Below are 23,806 nucleotides of genomic sequence, written 5' to 3' on the forward strand. Positions count from 1 at the left end.
ATTTTTTTAGGTGATTTACAATTTCAACAGCAGTAATTCTCAACCTTCAAAGATGCCTAAAAGTTTAATCAGGTTCAAGTTCGCAATTGAATATACAAACCGACCAAAAGACTAGTGGAGGAATTGGGCAAGTCTTTCTCTGATCAGATTACAAGAAATGTCACACGGGGCTTTATAGTGAGTCACGTCAACCAATATTACTGCACTTCCTTCCTCGTAAATAAGTCGTCTATCGTGACTGGAATCATCAAGAAGACGGTCTCGTGCATTGTAGAAACCCAGTTATGAATAAAATAAGAAAATTCAATGCTATCTTCCTCTCGCTACGCCCCAGTAATGCGTTGAAGGCTTATCCAACCGTGGATGGAATACATTGGGCCTCAGGGGTAGAGCAGCAACATTCAGTCTACCTTAGCACAGAGAAAATTGAGTATGCATATGATTTCTTACAGATGATATCGGTCCAACGTTGTTGAGAACATGTACAGGAATCATAGTTCGCTGGCTACAAATAAAATTGGAAGATGGTCTGAGAAGATTCCAATGAATAATGCAGTACCAAGAGTGAGAAAGATTTTTATGGTTAATAAGCTTGAGGAGAATTAAAATTCTGATAAGGTATTGAGGGAAGAGTAGGCGTTTTGATAGTGACGTTTTATAATCATTGTGCAACCCATGTGGTCTTAAAAATCTCCCATGTGCTGGTGAGTTCCCACTTTATTACTCAATCCAACGATTCTTCCACTTTATGTAAACTGTGAACCTTTCAGAATGAGTGATAAGAATATACAAAATAATATTCACAGTTGAATTTGGATCTCGTTTTGCTAATGACAGAGCTAATACATAATAATTGCTACATCGATAATGATAAGATTAATATTGCGAAAACGAGAATAACTATTGAGACATAATATCGACAATGTATTTAACTATTATTGTTATTGTTTATTGGCACTTTCTGGCTGCGATACTGAAAAAATAATAAACCTTTCTTCTCAAATCATTCAAACACACCATTGTTCAAGTCGGACTCAATATAGCAATAGACAAAGTCCGAATTTCTCTTTTTATAATATTTTCATACAAATCCAAATGTAGATAAATATCGCAATATCAATTTCCAATGAATAATACTGTAGAATAGACTAACTCATCCTACAAGATGGAAAAAAGTATGGAGTTTGAGAGCGATGATACACATTAACACTCAGGAATCTAGCGTATGGAAATTCGCAAAAAATATGAAAAGAATAGAACAGAGTCCGAAGGAGAGGTGTGAGTGTGGATGTGAGAGAGTGTGAGAGAGTATGAGTGAGACAGACAAAAATCGATGCTTAGGTGCTTTAAAACAGCACTGGAGGGTTACAAAGCTAAGGGGTTCGAGCTCCCCTTTTCACCGTGTCAGCTCCAGTATGTAGCTCTGTGAACAATCACCCGGGAAAGGTCGAGAAAACTATTATGAGCGTAAACTCTCTACAACTAGAGATGATCTGTGTTTTCTTCATCACACCATACCCACACAAATTGAAGGTCGATTTCTCTTTTTTGAACTACAAAATATTTTTTTTAAATATTCCAGTTGATGCTCAAGTAGAATCGCTATATTAATTGGAAATCAAGTTCAAACACTGAATTAGAGTTAAGATTCATGGAAAATCGAGAAAAATCTGGTTCCCGTACGAAATCAGAAAAGATGTCAGATTGAAATAGAAAACAATGGTCGGCGATCGAATGTTAAGAAATTGCATAACGACTCCATTTGAACTTATATGAACGTCTTGTGAAGAAACTGATCACCTTTATATCCTATACTATTAAACGAGCAACTTATGTTTATATGTTTAGATGTTTGGATGTTTAGATGTTTGTATTTCACAGGATCTCGAAAACGGCTCTAACAATGCTCACGAAATTCAGAACATAGTAGGTTTATAATATAAAGATTCGATTGCACTAGGTCTCATCCCAGAGAAAACTCGATGAAGGGCATTAAAAGGATAATTATTATTCATCCTTGGAAAAACATCTGATAATAATATTATTTGGTCGTCTGTTGGTGATGGAAGTGAGTGAGCGAGTTCATGTGTGTGGGACTGTGTCAAAATTATGACTCAGCTGTTGAACTTTTGTAATCATTCAATCAGGTACTTAGTGCCGGTTGCAAAAAAGCCGGGTTATTTTCAATCCTGATTAATTCCAGTAGATCCATCTTTTTGAAATGGTCTTCTCTGATTTGGTTCACGTGAAGTTAATCAGGATTAAAATTTAACCGGCTTTTGTGCAACTGGGCCTTTGTGAGGGAAATTTTTGCACTCCTCTGGGAATTAATCTCAATTTACTGTTATTAGATGGAACATTTCTGTATGAATGTTATTATAATTTCTTCTTTCGTGATAATTTTTTCATGCTTTTGTACTCCAGAGTGAAATCATATCGATTTTTTTCATGTGATTGAGTACAAAAGCGATCAAATAGACCGATGACTGAAGAATAAGAGCTCTGTTCAGCATATACAGTATATCACAGAGCTTTTCAAAACCAAAAAGCAATAATCTTCAATTAGCACCCAAATCATTAGCACACTAGGTACAGTATCATTATAGTTTGAGAGCTATATCTGATTACAAAATGATGGCCTTGTTTCATTTATTATTGAACGTTCCTGGCAAGACTATTATTTCCAACTTTCCCCCTTTGAATTACTGTAATTAGTCCGCGCAGGTTAAGGGCACTTTCGCCATTGACATGTGGGATAGATTGTCATCAAGTTTCTTTCGTGGGATACACACACACATACAAGTTTAATTCGAATTTGAAATCGAATAGATGCCGAATAAAATTGAAAAATCACAATGAAAGGTCATAATGAATTGATAATCATCAATGATATAGATTTGTGAATGAATTATTTTGAATTTCCATTGGCATTTCCTATTTAAAGTTTTGTTTGTAGAGAGAATGGATTAAATGTATATTTTTCATTATTTATGATATGAAAACATTAATACTGGTAGAATATTCTGTAGTTTGTCTACAAATCAATCAATAGTGCACTATTGTCGTGAACGGACAATAATCTTTCATGATGGATACCTGTTCTCTGTACTCGACTAGAAACTTATTTCCCTAGCTTATCTGAAACGCGAAACTCATGATAACATGTATAAACTCTTCCTGAACTAAAATCTACGCTAACTTTCATGATAGACAACATGAAATCTTAATCACTTAGTTTGAATAACGGTGACTCGACTTCGGTGATTAACATCCATAAATCGTTTCTACAATGAGCCCCGTCTATGTATCGAGTAGCTTAGTAATTAGAGCACAGCCACCGAACTATGAGCAATAAGTACCGTATGCATGGCGGCTTTACAAGCTGCATTATGGTTATGAAAGAAGCTCGGTAATTCAATAACATTTGCGTCAAGGTAAGATGAACGGTAGGCTATGATGGGGTCAGTGACTCGAATACTGTGCGAAATTAGCGAATAGCACGGTATAATAGTATAATAAACCTAAAAATAATGAAATAGACCAAAAAAAATTTCAATGCACAGCCCTTAATATAGAACACACCAATTTTCATAATTATATTATCCTAAAACATACACACATTTTGTTGATCGAGTATTCGATTAAGTGCCGAATTCAGAATTCATAAATATCAATCTTTGAATTTCTTTATCAAGCTATACAGTGGCGCTCTCTTCTTATAACACTCTTATTTGGATAAATTGGATTGTGAGGGAGAGCATTGATGGATTGAAATGGATCATTCAATGAAAAGAGACAGTACAGACTGTTCGGAAATTCACATTCAACTGTAATTCAATAATGAAGTCTAAATTTCGGATATATAGGTTTTTGATACTCATATATTTTTATGAATATTGTATGAATGAGTTTGGAGTTTCCAACGAAATATGCTGATGAAGACATTTTATAATGTTATTTTTTAATCTTAAATGGAATCAAATGTTTGCGGAATATTCTGGAGAGACTATTAATAACACAGAAGAATATTATTGCTATGGCATGGAGCATTATATTCATTAGAAAGAATGGGGCGTATTCATTGAGAAACGATGAACTCCTCCGTATTTTTTTATTTAATTGACAAATCATGGCGTAGGTGGTGATCTAGTCCTTTCCTATTCTAATCATCACATCTCTTCTCCGCCATCTCCAACTGCCTACCATTCATTCTTCCATACTTGAAATTTCCCGCTTTCCTTGATTTACGGATGAGAAAAACTTAGAACTTCGCAAACAAAACATTGTTTGAAATACCCAAGTAAGATTGAGGACCGGCACTCATTTCTAGACACATGATTTATTAATGGATCTATATTTGAACTTGAATTCTTGATTGAATCGATTACTTTTGATCAGATCGAACCCACACTTCTGGAGAGTTGTTAGGTTCATTCTAGCTGAATACTTGAAGTGTTTCTTACTAAATAAAATCTTGTTACGTTGTAACTGGATTCCACATTGGTGGTTGGGTGATATGAGTGATTTCAAGCAGATATATGACAGCCCATTCCCTATATCGATAACTGCTTGTATCAGACAACGAAAATTACTATTGATCAATAAACAATCTTTGAACCTACCTTCGCTAGCCAATATTTCTAGCAGTTCTTCCTCACAATAGCTTCCATGATAACTGCCCTCCCCCAGTAAAGAATCACAAATAGAAAGAGAACGCATAGAAGGCATAGACATTAAGGGATAAAAATCACGATACGATTTAGCTAGCACAAATCACTTATGAAAAAATACTCTTTACAAATATTACAATGAACTATGAACTTTGCTATCACATCGAACACTCACTAACCAGAACTGAACCAGTCCTCTTTCCTATAATAATTGATCATGGATGATCACCCAAAATAATGGTAAAGGGTCAGGTATGAAGGGGAAGGGATGAAGCGGCGGGGGCGTGGTCCTACCAAATTGCACTGCATCATCATGGGCAAATAACAGAGTGGACCATTTCCGGTGTATTGGTATGTGGAGACAGGAAAAAGCTTTGTGTTACTTCCTATCCCGTTGACAATGTATTCACTCTATAATGGATTTTAATCGATTCAATTTTGAAATTAGTCATGTAGGATCTAACTGTTTTTTTCAGGTGGAGAGGTCCTGGCTTGTGGCTTCTGACATAACGACTCATTGGGACTTCCATATTCGTTGAAAGCCTCTTCATGACAAACATGTTCCAACAGATAAGTGATTATTTACCTGGTTATCAGAACCATATAGATGAAAATGTGATAATAATCTCCTACTAGGAAGGTAGTGTTGAAATTCCCTTTATATATTGTGAGTAGGCAAAGGGTTAGTAAAGAGGTAGTAGGTAGGTAAAGAGGTAGTATCCGTGGAACTGATTTTGGTAAACGGAAGTTTTGAACAGAATAATTTTGAATATTGGAGAATGAGCTTAAGCTAAGGTCGATAAGCTTAGTTGAATTTATCACAAGTAAAGCTGGCAGATGAGAACGTTTGAAAGTAAAATTTTATTAAATTGAAATTTTTCCATTTGAAGGAGTAGACGATGATCAAGTGGGGCCGGCTTGTTCCCTTCATTCATTCTATTTAGGAACACTGTACAAGTACAACAGTTGTTACACAATAAGTGCAGTTACTGTACTATATACTGTGTTATTTAAATAAAGTACTGTTATTCAATCACAGTATCATATTCACTGTACAAGTACACTATAGTGTGCTATTCAAATATATACAATACATACTGATCTAACCACAATTTTGTGCCCTTCTTTCAACAGTCTTTACAGACTTCATGCATACAGCGCCATCTGTTGGAGACCGTCTGAACTATCAAGTGCCAAAACTTATTCTCTCTCCTCAAAGTACTGTTTTTACCGCGAACATTTTGGTAGTATGATGACAGTGACTTTCATCAGTTTGCTAAACTTTCTTGATAGATTAATTGTTTATTAAGGTGCGTACAGATATACGCGTCGCGAACATGAGCAATTCACTTCTAATCAGCTGACTATATCTGTATTTTTACAGAAACGGTAAGATACAGATATAAAAAGCTTGGCATCAGCTGATTAAAAGTGAATTGCTCATGTTCGTGGCGCGTAAATCTGTACGCACCTTAAAGTTACCAGCTGTAATAAAACGGGTCACCCGTGCTTAATAAGATAGTTTGCAGTTGGAGTGTAGTTGATTTGTACCAGCTGTAGATAATGGTTCCTTAGAAGACCTATACAAATAATAAAATTATCAGTCCCCTATCATTGAGAAACTGGAAAATGTTGGAAAAAATGATTCATCTCATGAAAAAGAGTTGTTCATATTGCATTCATGAAGAATGACAGAATATTTCACAATTTTTTGAATTTAGCTCTGCTTATATTCATTCTAAAATGGAAGATGGAAAGAATATGGAATTCATCGTATATCGCACTTTACTGATAGATATTACTACCAATTGATTGAGAGAATATCTTTTCGTAATAATAAATGATGCAAGACCAAGCACATAGGAAGTCCGTATTGAGATGTGAATGAAAATATTGATTGTCAGATAAGTTTCATGATTCACGAAATAATGTGAAGTATGAAATGAGATGCATTGACCTCTTGGCGGTACGAAGTTCGCCGTGCCAGCTAGTATACCCTTCTAACACTCTCTCCACAGACCTCAGCTCAACATGTCAACCAAATTTGAAAACGTTGAACCAAGTCATATTGAAAATATCACTCAAGTAAAAGTCACTCGAAATCGTTCATTTCAAGTTTTGAGCTTGAATTTGAAAAAAATTTAATACGATACTCTCGATACAATCCACCACATTGCTATAAAGATAAACCAACCTTACTAAAACTTGAATAACAAACACAATAAATTGCTCTTGAATGAAATCTCTCTGGAATATCGCATTGACGATAAGTTATGCGACTTATGACAATAAAAGGGCTACTTACGGGGTGGCGTAGTAGGCAGAGTGGATGGGCGTCGCGATTGGGCTGCAGTCGACAGGGTTGAATTGTCGCTTTGGGGGCTGCGTGATCGACCACCCGATTCTCTTTTCTTCGAGCCTGCCAACAAACACCAAGTGCAAAACATTAATTACTGTCAGGCACGATGCGAAAAAGGTGGAGAAAAATGACTCACGAACAGAGAGAAGGAAACGAATTAATGAGCATAAAAAACAAGAAGAATGTGAGGGTAGAGAGAAACGGAATATAAGAGGGTGTTTGGGGAAGAGATGAATTGCTGAGAGCAAGATATGGAAAATAGGTGGGGAAGTGGTGCAAGAGGAAAAAATGATAAATAGAATGAAGGAGAAGAATGAGACAGTGGAGAGGACAAGACTTGTGAAAAGTGAGAAATTGGAGAGGACATAAAACAAGAAAATGATATAGTGAAGGGGAAAACAGGAAGAATGAGACAGTGGGAAGGAGAAGTGAAAGAGTGAGAATTTAGAAGGCGGGATAATAAAATAAAGTGAGGAAATTAAGGCACAAGAGGGTGGGGGAGTAAGAAGAAAGAAGAGGGAAGTAAAGGTATTGTGTAACTGAAAAAGAGGACAGTGCGGGATGTGTATAGTGAGAGAAACAGAGAATGTTTTGGCAAGAAAAAGGGAGAAAGTTAAGAGACAAAAAACATGTAATTAGGGAGGAAGTTTGAAAGGAACAGATGGAGTAGAATATGGAAAAAGAGGGGAACTGGTGAAACAAAAGTGAGAGAGTGAATAAAGAGAAAATGAAATTGAGAAATTGAAGAGTAAAAGATTGGAAAGAAGGAATAGGAATGGAGTAGAGAAAGACAATAACAGAAAATGAGAGGAGAAATGGGGAAGATATATAGAAGATAGAAAATGTATGAAGTACAAAGGAGCACAAATATTATGAGGAAGTATGAATGAATAGGGAGACAGAGATGGTAGAAAGGAGCAGAAAAGTGGGATGTTGGAAGCTGGAAATGAATGAGAAAGGATCAGGGAGTGAGTGGGTAAGAGAGAAGGATAAAAGAGAGTGAAGGATGATGAGGAGAAATGGGAGATGAAAAAGTAGATGTGAAGGGGTAAGTGAGCGAAAAAAGCGAGACTATGTGGAAAATGTGACTGAGGCTTGGAGAGTTGGAGGGGGTGGTGCAGTCTGTCAGAAATGAAAAATGAAAATTGCCTGAATAAACTTAATCGAGTGGAAGTGATAAGAAAGCAAAGAGTTAAAATTTCATGATGATATCATAATTTATTTTTATGAACTTTTATAGGTGATATGAATTTTCAAATGAAATACATGAACAAACAATGTCATTCTAAAATGATCCACGAGAAACATAAGAGGATATCAAATAAAAATAGGAATTATATTCAAAAGATCTATTTCCTTCTAACAATGAATTAAGCAATATCAATGTTCAATTCAAAATTCCTTGAATAATTGCATAGTTCTCGATAACTGATTCAACTAGCAACTATGGCAATTGTAGGGGTTATATAGAAAAATAATAGATTAGGAATCAGTTATTAATTAGTTGTTGAATATGGGAGATTGGAGGAGGAATCAGGAGTTTTTTATTGTTACATTTTGAAGTGATGAGAAATCTCTCATGAACTGACTTTTTAGTATTTTATTTCTATTGGATGTTAATGTTTGAATTATAGAATAATTATTATATTATTGTGCATGTATCTTCACTCAACTGTAACTCTGTATTTGTTATTTGTATGGCTAGTCCGTGAACAAATAAAATGATTATTTATTTATTTACATTTTGAAGTGATGATATGAGTAAGTCTCTTGTGTAAAAGATATAATTCTTCAGAACATTATTTTCAATTATTGAACAGATAATATCCAATCATTTGAAAGTAACATTTGAATGTTTTGTTATACTCAATTCAAGCTGTTGAAAATTTTCTATTCCAAGACAGAGTTTCTTGACAAACGTCATTCTCATTATTCATTTCACAGGAAACAACAGAAATCGACTGTAGGAAGAGGAAACATTGAACAGACGAGAGAGGAAATAGCTTCGACGCTGTTCGGAATGGTGAAAAAGTATCCAAACAATTTGGATCACTCGGTTTATTCCTTTGATTTCCATCTGCTATGAGGTACAAATCCATCAAATGACTGAGACGAACCCACTTTATTGAGATTCACGTCTGTCAGCACCTCCTCGATACGGAAGTATTTCCGGATGAACGGAATGAGAGCAGTGCTTTTGGTGTCATTGGAAATCTTTGTGATCTCAGATGGAGAATGTTTATCTACCTTTGAAGATGCGTCTATTTCATGGTTAATGGATTTGAAACAGTTGGGCCACACATTATGCATTATACTTACAAACAAATAAGTTCATTGGCTTGAAAAAATGATTTCCGAAATAAGGTTTCAGTTCTAGACTGTATGAGTGAAAAATTCTATAGTCTATGAGAAAGGCCCAGAAAGCGTCATATACGCTATTTTTATAGGAAAATGGAATACTGCAAAGAAATGTATTATATTGAAATTTGTAAAAAAAATTGGACAAACATAGTAAATATAAAACATACTGATAGTAATTCTCAAAATATTATCAATCATATTTAATTGTTTCTAACCTTGCTTCCTGAAGCTACCAAGCCTCATACGTCCATTTGCTGGTTTCACTAATTTCAGACTTGACGAACTCTTGCTGGTGTGGTTGCCCATGATGAAAACCTGTGTTGTCTAGATTTATTTTTTCACTGCATTTTCGTAACTTTGGCACTCCAAATTTTCAAAATTTCATTTCAATTTTATCACGCATGTGACATAACTTGTTCCCATTGTCTTTTTCTAATAAAACAGTCCATACTCATTTTACATTGCTCCTACTTCATGGCTGGGATTATATTTTGCATTTGTTATTCTGTTATGTTTGCACATTTTTGCCATCCAATCCTCGAGAAATCTCATACATATTGGCTGTAGAATATAAAAATACATTACCACAATCTTGATGTAATAACATTTTCAGTTTTAGACACTTACTGTTCATATTTTGGATGTCAAATACAAAAGTAATGATTGAAGAGACTTCATGTCTTCAAGAAATGTTGTCAAAAAATTCAATTTATTTTAATAAACAACATTAATATTCACGCTACAAGCTTAATTAACAAAAATAATGTATGTTTCTCTATTATTACTAACTTATTTGAAATTTGTATGTTTGTTTGGTTGGCATCTAACTGGGAGATTCTGGGAATTGAAAAGCATTTAATATGGAAACCAATTCAATGAACATGATGTAAATTAACACTCATCATTGACCACAACCAGTAAATTGAGGCGAATTTATTTACCTCCATTATTTGTAATCTGAACAAACGAGGCGATCAATCTTCAACAAAGAAACACAGTAAATTGGGTGTATTCCCACCCATCTCCTTTCTCCCATCTCTTCTACTCTCTACATTCTCCATTTCCCTTATTTTATAGTATCTCAGGTGAGACAGAGCAATTGATTATGCAACAGATCAGAGGAGGTAGAGAAAAATAGGAAAGGATCAGCAACTTTGTTTTGTTCTGAATTATTTTCACTAGTGGAAAAGTATATGGAAAAAACATTAATTAGTTCAATGACTATTAATTTAATCTGGGATAAAGTCAGAATGCAGTGAGTTTACCGTAATTGTTATCTTATCTCATTGTAACTCACACTACTCTTGCTCACATAATTAATCATTGTCAACAATCAAGTTTTAATTGGTTTGAACCTCGTTGTTGGTGAATTCTCAAGGAATCTGATTCCTCTCCGAGCAGTTTCTCACCATCAATCTATAAAAAAATGGACTAGGAGGAGAAAAGGAGGGGTAGAAATTACCGAGGTTGAATGACTGAGCAATAATGTGAATGGTGTTCAACATTCAAGAACGTCATTTTGATTGGGCTACCTTCTAGGCTGAATTTATTTAATAATGGATATCTAGTGATTGAATTTATCTTTCAGGTTTTTCTAGATCAAAGTAAAGGTTCTTTAAGATCACGATTATCTACGGAATTTTATCATGAAAACCTGAGGTAGACTATACATAACATGGTGGACTGCTACGTACATCTTTTGAATGGTTTGGTAGATAAGAAGATGAGATTGATGAGCTATGTACTATGTTTTCAAAATTTCCTATTGACTTGAAGAAAACGTAATCCAATTGGTATGTTGTTTTCTTCGAGTTCACATTTCCATCCAAAAATAGGAGTTTTTTCAACAACCTAAATAATATGGGAGAATGATTTACTCGTAACAATAATGACAACTAGCTCAATTTGATTCAATTACAGCGATTAATGAATATACTGTATTATTGTAATGGCATAAAAAATGGAAATCCAAATTCATTATTATTCCATTTACAGTAAGTTGAAGAGGAAATAATTAATCGATTGTGACTGTGCTCGAAACAAACCGACTCATAATTCCTGTTCATTCCATGTGGGAGCCGAGTTCTCATTATCTATTGACTTTGGCGGTGTTCACAAACAATAATAAACATTACTTTCGGTGCTGCTGTCCCTGTACCTACAGTAGATGTCGATACCAATTTAAGACTTGCAAGAAATCATCATCATCACCATAATCATAGTGATGGCGTGTAGCGTGAGCGGTGATATGGGTGTGGTGCCATCTATTGGAGTTGGTCCAGTATCGCCTTCTTGCGGTAAATCGTTTAAATGCTTTTAGCCCAAATTAGAGTATTGCAAGGTCAGAACGTTGGAAGGTCAGAGTTCTTCTTAATAATTATTGTTCTTTATGGTCAAGTTTGAAAAGTCTTAAATGAGAATGAAGAAGTAAAAGTTTCAGATAAGTTTTTATAAGTTTTTTGAAGGATACAAGACAATGCAATAATGATGTTTTCTTCCAATCTATAAAAATTATCGAAAATTTTCAAAACATTTTAAATTTTGCAAATCCGATTAATCCAAATTAAGTGCTCTCCAAAAATGTAATTTTGATCCTGAGTCCAAGAGTGTGTGTTTGAATGCTACAAAAATATTGTATTTTTTCTTTAGGGCTTCTGTTGAATATAAATATAATAGAAATCTATGTACCGTTTTTAAAATTGTTTAGTCACAACATGTTTTGGTTATATGATGCCATTATATTGAATGGCATCATATTGTATGTTGTGATTAAACACTTTTAAAAAGGGCACATAGATTTCTATTTTTATTTATACATAAACATTATATGTAATCATAATAAATTTGGTACAATTGAGAAACAGTTATTTCCAATACAATCATTGTCGAATGGCTTCATTCATCTCAACAACATGAATGTAGGTGGTAGGATCATTGATAGAAAAATTTGAAAATGGATATTCTTAATTAATATTACTCTTATCTGATATTGAACAATTAGCACAAAGAAATTGATTATTTTTAAAGTATGAAAGGATTTGAAGCTACTCCACTGAGATAACAATTATAATCATGCTAGTAGACTATTATTATCCTATACTATATGAAAAAATATGAATTCCTTCTATATTCCAATCTATAAATTATAAAGGAAAGGTAGAATTGTAAGAACTCTTTAGTTTCTTGAAAACAAATGAAATGCTTGACAACTATAATATTCCTTATAATTTTAAAAGTGATATAATAATAATATCGAGAGATCTGGATGGCTCAAGTCTGGTGTCAGAGTTTTCAGGTCGCAACTGATCAATTTCAGGGCCTCTGACATGACCTAACGACTGATTTTTAGGCAGCCGGGACCGACGACTTAACGTGTCCATGCGAAACATGGGAGTAGCCCGTGATATAAAGTGTAGCAGGATAGCATTGACAGAATGTGTCAGTTCTTCACTTTCCTTACAACATAGAATGTCATTCATCAAAATAATTTGACACCGTTTTGAATTACTAAGGTTGAGGTGGAAACCATATGCAGCAGGTTGACCTTTAGGTGTGTGACAAGCTTGACAGTTTAATCGCACTAGCAGTGGCAAACAATTGGAAGAACTAAGAAGCCTACACAAATAATATAACACGCCCTCAAGTAACAGCCAATCTTGATTTAAATCACTTTGCAGTTTGAATAAATACTAGTCGTTGTAGTTCGCACTGTTCGAATGTAAATTGAGAAGGATAAATAGATTACACAAGTCATACTACTGTAAATAATTTGGAATTGGCCTACATGCAATCTCGTAGAATCGCATTGGACTCTGACTTGTTGTTCTAATAAATAAACTTATCAAGTATGTTCACTTCTTCATCCTTTATTTCTTCTTATTTTCACTCCTATCGATTTATTTCAACAAACTCAAACTACCAGTCACACCTTATTCAATCCAAAGAATAAACGAATTCGAGCGTGAGTTTTCGACTACTAGTATACGAACCAATAAGTTTTCAGAGTCCCAATTTCAATGCTTTGTCCGCATTCATTTTTTCAGAGGCATTTTCAATACGAACTACGTGTGGGTCGCCAATCTAGTTTTGGAACTCAGTTTGAGTAGGCCCATCATACTGATGCTGAAAAACTTCACATCTAAAACTACTACTGATACTGACATACTTGGGGAAAAGTTATTGGCCAGATAGTTTTTAACAGCAATAGAATAACATTAATCTATAATGAATAATAATATTATTTTATTATCAATGAGCGTACGATTATGAACTGAGAGGACTAACTAGATGATCTTTCATTAATAATTATATTAAAAATATAGCATTTCACCATTATAGAGAAAAGTAAAACTGGTGTTTATTTATTTATTTGTTGCATTTAACAATACACACATTAAATACATGATTAGAAAAGGATCAACAGGCCTAGCCCAAAACTGCTCCCTTTCCGAATTTTGATAGTAATAAGCCAAAATGTCTAAAAGTTAAGTTATGCTGCTTCACTTTGCTCCTTCTTCTTCTCTGTGTTCATAGAAGGGTTAAGATGAATACCTACGAAGCGTACGAATCATTATAAGTACTGCACTGCAAAAGCATATGTGGACCCATTGCTGTTGTAAAAATTATTTTCGCTCTGAAGTTGTTAGTTTTCTCCTCTCAGTGACAATACACGGACAAATAACACAAAAAGAGCTTCAGCTAAAGGAAATTCCTTGTAATGTGGTGTAATATAAGTTCTCGTCAAAACCTGTTTATCTTTACGTTTTTATCTACACAAGAGATCTTCTATTTTATGCTAATAAGAAATATATCTTTTATGTTTGTGATTTGGAAGCAATCCCAAATCTAATATCTGATTGGAATCATTTAAATATTTTGGATTGGAATTCGATTGATTAGATTAGGTGGGACGGTTATGGAATGATCAATGAAAGAAATGAATGAAAAAATCGATCAATAACATGGATCCATTCATGTCGATTGAGTGGGAATGCCAGCCCACCTGATGCTAGTACCCAATATATCCATCTCAACATATCAACTATTTATAGCAATCGAAAAGACATTTTTAATGTACAGGTTCCTCATCCTCCCCACACATCACAACGCGCCAGCTAAACGTGTAGGACCAGACTAATTCATTCAGTTATTGCTCTCTAAATTTGTCGGCTTCCTGCCCACTCCTCTCTCCAGCTACAAACTATGATTTATCATATTTACATCTATAGTAGGAGATATCTTGGCATCAGGGGCCTTACTCAACCGCAATCAAGAGTAATTCGACTTGACACTCCCCAAGAGTCACTGTTCGCAGACAGCTACTTTTCTACAGCTATTTCGAACCATCTGACAAATCATTCCTAAAATGCTTTTGGATTTTGAAGGAGCTAGCTGTAAATGGCATATGATATGAAACAAAAGGGGAACACAAATTGGAATACGATGTCAAAAGCTACAAATGAAACAGGAATGAGACAACAATCAATTAAAAGTAGCCCAGATTTACTCAATAGTGATTGAATTTAAATAGTAATTGAATCGCTTCTCGGATTAATTGGAATCATTGGCAAAAAAATGTATTATAAGAGGCTTTGGAAACGTTATAATGTGAGGATATTCAGTATTACAAATCACAAGCTCACTAATCATTCATCTTAATACTCTTAGTAGATGCTATCCTCACAATATAATAGAAAATTGAAAGTTGAATATCATTCGAAATTTATATTTTCATCTAAAACTAATAGAAGTAGAGAGTTGAAAACATGGAAAAAAACTCTGGACACATATTAAAGCCATGTAGATCAAATAAAAAATATTTGTAAATACATGCAAGAAATAAATTTAATTAGCAAAGTTGGATTACGAAAATAGAACGATCGTTACTGCATGTCACTTTATGCAGGATATCTATTTGGGAGTTCATTAGCCAGTGTGAAGAAACGAGGTAGAGTTTCACTTGATGATAGGCACAGTTTGATGAAAGGACTTCCTTCTTCTTTCAAGTCGGAATTCAAAGCGGCCTACATGAGATTTTCTCGAGTGCAGAAAAAGCACAGTATGCGAAGAAAATAGAGCCAGGAGAGAAGAAGCCATAGTGCTGCAAAATATATGTCAATAATATTGAAACACGAGCTTGAACTGAAACGAAAATGGAGTAGTATAAATCGAACTGGGTTTCAACCATTGGAAAAAATCAGTGAAAGGTACCAGTTGGATGCTTTTGAAATTGGATTTCAGTCATAGGTTTATTACTGCAGCTAAGGGCAGTTCATCGACCTGTAGTTTATTATCGATGTTGAAAAGTAAACATGTAGTAAAAGTGTTACTAGACTACAATCAAAAATCTCTCGAATGCTCAAGTGTAGGCGATGTGAACTTTTGTAGGCGATAGTGGGATCCATATATGAGGCGAATGATCAATGAAAGAAATGAATGAAAAAATCGATCAATAACATGGATCCATTCATGTCGATTGAGTGGGAATGCCAGCCCACCTGATGCTAGTACCCAATATATCCATCTCAACATATCAACTATTTATAGCAATCGAAAAGACATTTTTAATGTACAGGTTCCTCATCCTCCCCACACATCACAACGCGCCAGCTAAACGTGTAGGACCAGACTAATTCATTCAGTTATTGCTCTCTAAATTTGTCGGCTTCCTGCCCACTCCTCTCTCCAGCTACAAACTATGATTTATCATATTTACATCTATAGTAGGAGATATCTTGGCATCAGGGGCCTTACTCAACCGCAATCAAGAGTAATTCGACTTGACACTCCCCAAGAGTCACTGTTCGCAGACAGCTACTTTTCTACAGCTATTTCGAACCATCTGACAAATCATTCCTAAAATGCTTTTGGATTTTGAAGGAGCTAGCTGTAAATGGCCTATGATATGGAACAAAAGGGGAACACAAATTGGAATACGATGTCAAGAGCTACAAATGAAACAGGAATGAGACAACAATCAATTAAAAGTAGCCCAGATTTACTCAATAGTGATTGAATTTAAATAGTAATTGAATCGCTTCTCGGATTAATTGGAATCATTGGCAAAAAAATGTATTATAAGAGGCTTTGGAAACGTTATAATGTGAGGATATTCAGTATTACAAATCACAAGCTCACTAATCATTCATCTTAATACTCGTAGTAGATGCTATCCTCACAATATAATAGAAAATTGAAAGTTGAATATCATTCGAAATTTATATTTTCATCTAAAACTAATAGAAGTAGAGAGTTGAAAACATGGAAAAAAACTCTGGACACATATTAAAGCCATGTAGATCAAATAAAAAATATTTGTAAATACATGCAAGAAATAAATTTAATTGGCAAAGTTGGATTACGAAAATAGAACGATCGTTACTGCATGTCACTTTATGCAGGATATCTATTTGGGAGTTCATTAGCCAGTGTGAAGAAACGAGGTAGAGTTTCACTTGATGATAGGCTCAGTTTGATGAAAGGACTTCCTTCTTCTTTCAAGTCGGAATTCAAAGCGGCCTACATGAGATTTTCTCGAGTGCAGAAAAAGCACAGTATGCGAAGAAAATAGAGCCAGGAGAGAAGAAGCCATAGTGCTGCAAAATATATGTCAATAATATTGAAACACGAGCTTGAACTGAAACGAAAATGGAGTAGTATAAATCGAACTGGGTTTCAACCATTGGAAAAAATCAGTGGAAGGTACCAGTTGGATGCTTTTGAAATTGGATTTTAGTCATAGGTTTATTACTGCAGTTAAGCGCAGTTCATCGACCTGTAGTTTATTATCCATGTTGAAAAGTAAACATGTAGTAAAAGTGTCACTAGACTACAATCAAAAATCCCTCGAATGCTCAAGTGTAGGCGATGTGAACTTTTGTAGGCGATAGTGAGATCCATATATGAGGCGAATAATAAACTAAAACCGAAGGTGGAAAATTGATGCAACACATTCTATTACAATATTACAGTATCATGTAACTACAATATGCCAACCAAACCAACAATACCATAATATGTCTGTTCCAATTCATAATCAACGATCCTGTCTATCAACACCTATCTACTAGTCTTGCTACTGATTCATTCAACTAGAGTGAGTGTTCATTGCCTATAGTGTCCTGCACAAGTAATTACATTCCTACATCTATGTTCTACAGTGAAGAGCTAGTTTTGAGGTGCCGTATTGCAATTCGTTCTTATTTTTGAACCGTACAAACTTCAATATATCAGCGACTGAACATAGACTGGAATTATATAGTTGAACAAATATTTTGCTGGTTACATAATTCCTTTCATTACTTTAGCCTCATAGAATGATCAAAAGATGCGATATTAAAAAAAATATGATGAAAATTACGTATAGGCTACATTTTCACTTTCACGACTGCTCAATTCAATCACTAGCTCCTCCATGATTCAGAGTTACATAGAAATTATATCCTATAATTTAAAAACAAGAATAACCTTTAAAAGATCATATTAAATATGACAAAGAAACAGATTCGATATTTGGATTGAATTGTTCAACCCTGAAATTATTGTACAACTCATAAAATTTTGCACATTTCATTTGCAAAGAATAGAAAACTAGAAGTGTTTATAACTGGTAAAATTTAACTATTAACTATACCGAAATATCATATTCATTCTATAGGATGCCTGTATTATATAGGGAAAATCAAATTTCAATGAAATTGAAAAAATCAAGAATAAAATTCACGAATATGATGCAGTACACAAATCACAAATGCCGTTTAAATCACGGAGCACACAAACTTCCAATGAACCCATTCACTACCAATATCACTGCACGCACGCGCTTTAATGCACATGTTCACACATGATTGTAAGTAACTAGCGACCGAATATGAGAAGTCGACGACACTGATACAAATAATAATGTGGCCGCTTAAAGACCGAGTACACAACACAGAGTTGCCAATCCAACAGCTGTTCGCGAGCGGTGTTCGGCTCTCCCCCTTCAAATAAGACGAGGCGGCAACACTGCAAACAGGTTCCCTCCTCGTCTGATGAAGAGCTAGTTTTGAGGTACCGTATTGCAATTCGTTCTTATTTTTGAACCGTACAAACTTCAATATATCAGAGACTGAACATAGACTGGAATTATATAGTTGAACAAATATTTTGCTGGTTACATAATTCCTTTCATTACTTTAGCCTCATAGAATGATCAAAAGATGCGATTTTAAAAAAATAAGATGAAAATTACGTATACGTTTCACTTTCACGACTGCTCAATTCAATCACTAGCTCCTCCATGATTCAGAGTTACATAGAAATTACATCCTATAATTTAAAAACAAGAATAACCTTTAAAAGATCATATTAAATATGACAAAGAAACAGATTTGATATGTGGATTGAATTGTTTAACCCTAAAATTATTGTACAAGTCATAAAATTTTGCACATTTCATCTGCAAAGAATAGAGAACTAGAAGTGTTTATAACTGGTAAAATTGAACTATTAACTATACCGAAATATCATATTCATTCTATAGGATGCCTGTATTATACAGTGCAAATCAAATTTCAATGAATTTAAAAAAAGCTAGAGTAAAATTCACGAATATGATGCAGTACAAAAATCACAAATGCCGTTTAAATCACGGAGCACACAATCTTCCAATGAACCCATTCACTACCAATATCACTGCACGCACGCGCTTCAACGCACATGTTCACACATGATTGTAAGTAACTAGCGACCGAATATGAGAAGTCGACGACACTGATACAAATAATAATGTGGCTGCTTGAAGACCGCGTACAAAACACAGAGTTGCCAATCCAACAGCTGTTCGCGAGCGGTGTTCGGCTCTCCCCCTTCAAATAAGACGAGGCGGCAACACTGCAAACAGGTTCCCTCCTCGTCTGATAAAGACCTAGGGAGAAGGTTGAGGTCTGCATATTGCATAGATTAGTGATACGTTATATTGTATCAATTTGCGGGTGTTATACTCGGCAGACTCAATGCCAAGATTTATAGTGACTGATATAGAAGAATGCTAGATGTTGTGGTCGAAAAGCACTCAGGTTCATGGTAGCAGAGATAAACTAAATCGTTTTTACGATTAACGAATTTTTACGAAAATTCATCAGAATATACAGGCTACTAGGAAAAAGTAAACTATGAGAACTTTTCAAAGTATTCACTTCAAACGAACTTCATCAATGATAGTTTGAAAAGCGTTGAAAATAAGTAATAATTCATTTTAAATTCCCAATTTTGAAAAGAATTAACACAGAAGTACTTGAAAAATAATAAATAATAAGATTGCATTACCAATGAATAAGATTTTAGTTAATAATATAATTTAATTATTAACATTGAAAAATAGCCTATTAAGACAATAAATAAATATCCTAATAATCACAAGAATCCAATATTTATCCATTTTTGAACTACAGTAGTTTATTCCAGTATTTTCACAGCAGCACCGAATAAATTATAATATTATACTCAACAAATAATAGCGAGATCATAAAAAAAACTTATAACTGGGCCTACGTTATACTCATACCAGACATGTCAACTTATTCGTCCAAATGCTCAAGCATTTTCTACAAGTATCGAAGCAGTAGGTGAAATACTTACGTCACAGCCATAAATCATACGAAAAAGAGAATAACTGATCCGGAAGAGGGGGCGCGTGATAAAAGAAGAGCTGATGTAAAAGCAGAACTAAATTTATTTGTGATGGGACATAAGGATGGCCTGAACTAAAAATATGCCCAGGCCTACATTTTGGCTCCAGCTCTAAGCTACTTTTACGCGGTTAGGACTCAGCTCGGAATCTACATGCCAGGTTTTTGGAGAAATAGAGTATAATTCCGGATGCAAAATAACTTAGTGTTCAGTAAAGAACCGAAGGAACAATAACTAAGCAAGTTTTATTGCGGTATAGTTAATCAGTAAATAATTTGAGTGGGATCGCAAAAATGGTATGTGATTCGGATATTCTCCTTAACATCAATATGACAATCAGTAAAAATATTTGAAGGTAATTGACATTTTTTTATCTATAAATCAATTGAATTAATAAGGCAAGAGTGTAAGTTTTGATGACCACAACATGTGAACCATGTTGTTGTTACAATCCAATAATAATTCCACATCAAACTAACACTATCTCTTATCACATGTGATACATCCCTTTTTTACAAGCTGGAAGTGATGGAATGAACAGCAGTAAAATTCAATTGTCGAGCCTCAATTCCGTTGGTAGATGGAAACAATGGATGAATTGTTGTTCCATATACTATATTGCGTTTCCAGAGGCCTAGGACTAAGATGAAACATTGATTGAAGATATCATGGACCAATTGAATCTTGGCTTAATGGACAACCATAAAATGGTATAGAAAACAAACTAATTCATCCATGAATATCGAATGAGAGGATTGATTTATCAGCTCAAATCCAGAGAATAATATGGTAAAATTCGTCAGCACTGATGAACTTAATCGTTGAAATAAATTCTAATATAAAAATCTAAATTTCTATTGCATGAATTTTGTAAATCTTTCTCTCATTTTCATATCAGTTCTAGTAGCTTATTGGAACATTTTTCTCTCAATCATTATAAACATAATTATTGTATATTATATTAATTATTATCTAAAGGGAATAATGTACATTCTTGAAGGTTGTAGATACTGTACAGTTTTTTATTCAGAGAAAATTTTCTCAAAATACTCTATAAATATGAGTCATGCAAAGAATTATCATGAAAACTGCAATTCGACAGCCTCAACAATATCCCACAGACGCACTATTTAACCAATTTCAAGTTCTCAACATTACTCAACTCTATGTCAAAACCCTGATTTTGTATATGTTCAAGCGCAAGTCTTCTTTATTCACTAATATCTGCCACAATTACCAAACAAGAACTGCTCTGAACACAGGTATAACTCCTAGACTGCTTAAAACGTTCACAACTACATCCTTGCATTATAAAATCAATATGCTTTTCCCTAAGCTACCAGAATTTATAAAAAATCCCGAAAATAATGAAATAAGCCATCTCAAGCAAATAGTCAACAAATGGATACATAGTGTGAATCGTGAGGAAATGGAGAATTATATAGTATCAATTTATTCTGATCGATAGAGCTCGAGTGGTGTGATAAGAATGCTAGTATACAATGATATCAAAAATTAATATAGAATATGAATAAAAATGAAAATTAAACATAGAAAAAGGGAAGTTTAATGTGAACGGTGTGCTGAGGTATTTCGAGTGTGTCTGGGATGTCTCTTTTGGGATTGATTTCTTGTAGTATCCTAATACCATTTATTATCATTTTACGTCTGTAAGTAATATACAGTATCTTGTAATTAATAATTATTATTGCTCTGTTTCTTTTGCTTATTATTGGTTGAAATTGTTTTGTTTTTCAATTGTATTGTATCATTGTCATATCTATCATTGTATATATAAATGTAGAGAACTCGTTCCTCGCACACAGGCTTTGCCCATGTGAGGAACCTTCTTCAAGTTTTGTATATGTATATTCTGTATTGTTAGTATTTTTCAAGAAGAAGAAGAATAAATATAATTTCAATTTCAATTTCAATAAGGACAAAAGATCCGATCACATTCACGTTTCATTCCGGAGTTTTCAAATCCTTGAGTATTGCTTCAATTTCACGTCATAATCGCCAGCAAGAATACTGATAAATGGCTGATTTTGCAGACAAGTGGTCCTTGGAACAATTCAATGAACTTTACCTTCAAGCAGTGCAACACGGTTCTATCGAGGTTTCGTTTTTCTCACCAGATCACCACGATTCGACTTGACAAATCTCCATCATTAGAGGTGTCGTGACTTCGGTCATGACCAAAAACATTTTCATCTCACTCCCAGTCGCCTTCCTTCCCTTTTCAATCCGTTCACGCAAACCGATTTATGAAACCAAAGTATAATCTGGTATTTGTATAAAATTGACAGAGACTGAGAAGAATCAAGTTACTGAAATTAATGGATTTATTTGTTTCAAGGGTTCAAATAAATCAAAAAACACTATTACCACTATTACTTGCTATTTCGATTGAACATGATAGGACCAAATGCGTGAGGCGGTTAGTAAATATTTAATAGAGTGAACTCATATGATTGTATTAGGAGAGGAATCATCAATTTCAATTAGATTCTAACAACAATCATTAATACAGCATATCATACTCGAATAAGAAGAATTGGAGGAGAAAGTATTTGAAAAATAATATATACTGCACTTTGAAATAATCACTACCGCACTTGTGATAGAATAGAGTAGAAATCTAGTATGAAGCTAGATAATAGCAAGATAAAAAGATTATACAAAATGTTACAGGATTATGGAAAAATCACTACCGCACTTGTGATAGATAGGAGTAGAAAGCTAGTATGAAGCTGGATAGTAGCAAGATAGAAATATTATACAAAATGTTACAGGATTATGGGGAAATCTTCTACTAGCACAGTATAAAAACCATTACAATGCAACTTGGAAATAAATCATTTTTCAAGACTTGGAGCTGCATTGCGAATAATCCAAATGTTCATGTCTCATGGATAATCCAGATCCTTCAGCCAAAGTAATTCTAGCTTTATACATTGTACTTCCATCTTTCACTTGCTGGCTTCCAAATTCTCGTATATGACATTCACATTTAGAAGCATTCGATTAGATGGCAAGAGAAAAATATCGACTGCGAAATAGAAGCTGAATAAATCAAAGCGTGGATATTTTATTTTATTGGAAACTAACCATTTTACGACTTTCCTCTCGAAACTTAATCGGTTTTTCGTAGTTTTGAAACTATACTTTAGTTGAAAGAGTAGGCTTCAAAAGAGAGTATAGAATAACAATCGATCTATAAATTGAGAACTGAAGCGATCTCGCATAGGTAAATTGCATGCTAGCAAGCATTGCATGATCCAGCGTTCAAGGTTATTGGGTCTATTCTAGTGAAAATTGAGCCACTTTCCAATGTGTCTGTTGAATCTTCTTCACTTCCAAAGTGATTGATGTGCCCTGCAAGCTAGACTGCTGATGCAAATTAACTGGCTGGGAGGTTGGTCTAAGTGCCTGCTTGATTCCTCTACGATAGACTTGCCTATCCTAGCCTTTACCTTTTGCCTTTTGCCTATGAGTAAAAGTCCACAGATCTCTTGAACGTAATCTAAAATACATTTATCGTAAATTTTATTTTATTCAGTCACGACTGAACGACAAATTATTAGTAAAGCCAGGGAATGAACAATTTTAGCGGATCACAAGAATGGAAGTTTGATTAGCCTCAAAAATGATCTTTCTTGGAATAACTAGTCTTTTTAGCTCTTATTATGATAATTGACAACTTATTGAAGGCAATGATCTTCTTCTAAGATGTCCGAAAGTC

The 23,806-nt window shown here is 34.3% G+C and overlaps 1 protein-coding gene across 6 annotated transcripts in view; it reads right to left on the reverse strand.

Moving 5' to 3' along the window:
* Nucleotides 1–23,806, reverse strand: part of LOC111051723 (neurofilament heavy polypeptide) — a 146,283-nt gene that overhangs the window by 46,276 nt on the left and 76,201 nt on the right. For all 6 annotated transcript variants that reach the window (XM_039427986.1, XM_039427989.1, XM_039427988.1 and 3 more), the window contains exon 7: nucleotides 6,976–7,089. In XM_039427986.1, coding sequence (XP_039283920.1) covers nucleotides 6,976–7,089 — 114 coding nt within the window. The remainder of the gene's footprint in view (nucleotides 1–6,975; nucleotides 7,090–23,806) is intronic.

This window comes from Nilaparvata lugens, chromosome 5, assembly GCF_014356525.2.
Source record: "Nilaparvata lugens isolate BPH chromosome 5, ASM1435652v1, whole genome shotgun sequence".
In the NCBI taxonomy this organism is placed as follows: domain Eukaryota; kingdom Metazoa; phylum Arthropoda; class Insecta; order Hemiptera; family Delphacidae; genus Nilaparvata; species Nilaparvata lugens.